This window comes from Priapulus caudatus, unplaced genomic scaffold (genome assembly GCF_000485595.1).
Source record: "Priapulus caudatus unplaced genomic scaffold, Priapulus_caudatus-5.0.1 Scaffold201, whole genome shotgun sequence".
NCBI classification, from domain to species: Eukaryota; Metazoa; Priapulida; class Priapulimorpha; order Priapulimorphida; family Priapulidae; genus Priapulus; species Priapulus caudatus.
Genome location: NW_014577262.1, coordinates 139,876 through 141,519, shown reverse-complemented (window position 1 = coordinate 141,519; position 1,644 = coordinate 139,876). Strand labels below are relative to the sequence as shown.

The 1,644-nt window shown below is 40.2% G+C and overlaps 1 protein-coding gene across 1 annotated transcript in view; it reads right to left on the bottom strand.

Moving 5' to 3' along the window:
- Nucleotides 1-722, bottom strand: part of LOC106807216 (uncharacterized protein PB18E9.04c-like) — a gene marked incomplete at its 5' end in the record, with an annotated part of 12,889 nt that extends 12,167 nt beyond the window's left edge. The window contains 1 exon segment of the mRNA XM_014809501.1: nt 599-722. Within this exon segment, the coding sequence (XP_014664987.1) occupies nt 599-707 (109 nt within the window).
- Nucleotides 723-1,644: the final 922 nt, after the last annotated feature.

Here is a 1,644-nt window from a genome sequence, read left to right as displayed (position 1 = left end):
TTCAGACCAAAACTTTGTATGGGATTGAGTTTCTAGTTGTCTATGACGGGACTTTGGGCCGTATGGGATATTAGGCCAATCGAACTTGGTATTCAGCGTGCCAGGTTCAGCCGTGCCTCACAAATAAATGTGCTCCGCCAAGCTAGCTAGCAACTGATTCCTTACGGCCCCCAGCGTACCGTCATAATAAATAGAACACTAATCCCATAAACAAAGTTCGTATTCAAATAACTTTTTTGAAGAACACATACGATTTTCAGGTAAATTGGTAGTGTCATATGATTAAGGGAGAATCATAGACGAAAACAAGGTAAAGTTTGAATATATTTATTCACATATTGATAGAATATTTACAAGTTGAAAACTATGCAAAACGCTGTTAAAACCGTGTCATACTCTTCTCTATTATGCACTCTTGATATAATTAACAAATATATAAAATCATTAAAATCTTGTTGGTTTATCTAGCAAAGCATTTATCATAAACACAAAATTAAATATAAGCTGAAACATGAATCTAAGTGCTGTCAATTCGTATGTTAGCAGCATATAATTTTTGGTAGTTATTATTATATGTTAGTTAGTAATTTGTAATTACCTCCTTGCCCAGTACGGCCTGACCTATTATAGTGCCTAGTTACTGAGCGGTTAAGATTCTTTTTCACAACTCTTACACGTCTCCGGCGCCTTATTTGGCTGGAATTCATTTCTCCCAAACCACTCTACAACATGAATATAAACAATAAATCAATAATTAGAATGTACGGGACATCCCAATAAGCAATGTCCTCAACCAGTTCATTTAAACAAATTACTATATATCATTTCATTTCCTTCTAGTTCTAATATCACACAGTGACACACCTCTGGTATCACTTGTAACAGGTTTCTGAGACACATTGACGCTGATAGGAACTATGTCCCCCAGTGTACTGCCGGAACGTACCCTGGGTACGGTCCGGTATACCGGAACGTACCCTGGTAACTATTTAATATGCCGGACCGTACCTCGCCTACTCCAAACCGTACCCTGACTTTCAGCCGATGTCGTAATACATACCGCTTGTCGGCAGGAAACGCGCCGCTTTATATGCTCCCGTTCCTTGTTTCCGGTCCGTTCCCGCAAAATATTCGTAACCCTTACCCTGTTACGTTTCACCTCCCGACCCTTTCTACATTAGTGTCAGTGAGTCTATAGTTTCCAACCCATTAAGATAATCATACAAATTTTCCTGTTCCACCACAACACTTGGAGCCATCTTTCAAAAATCTCGCACGAAAATGCGTGAAAATGTCGTAAACATTGCGAAAAGAAAACGCATTCGATTGTTGTTTGTGCACGCAGCACAGGGCAGGCGTGCGGTGTACTTGTGTGTTGCAGATGAGCATTTGACTGGCATTTGTAGGTGATTATAGGCGAAATAGAGTAGAGAAACATTAAGACTTTGTTACATTTCGTGTTTATTTACCATTAATTTTTTTTATTGAGACGTTCCAAGTGCCTGTGGGTCAGTATGTATATTTCAAATTTTGCGACATCAGTAGTGGGCGGAACAGGGACAGTCAGGGTACGGTAGGGAGTAAGCGAGGTACGGTCCGGCATATTAGATAGTACCAGGGTACGTTCCAGCAGTACCCTGGGGG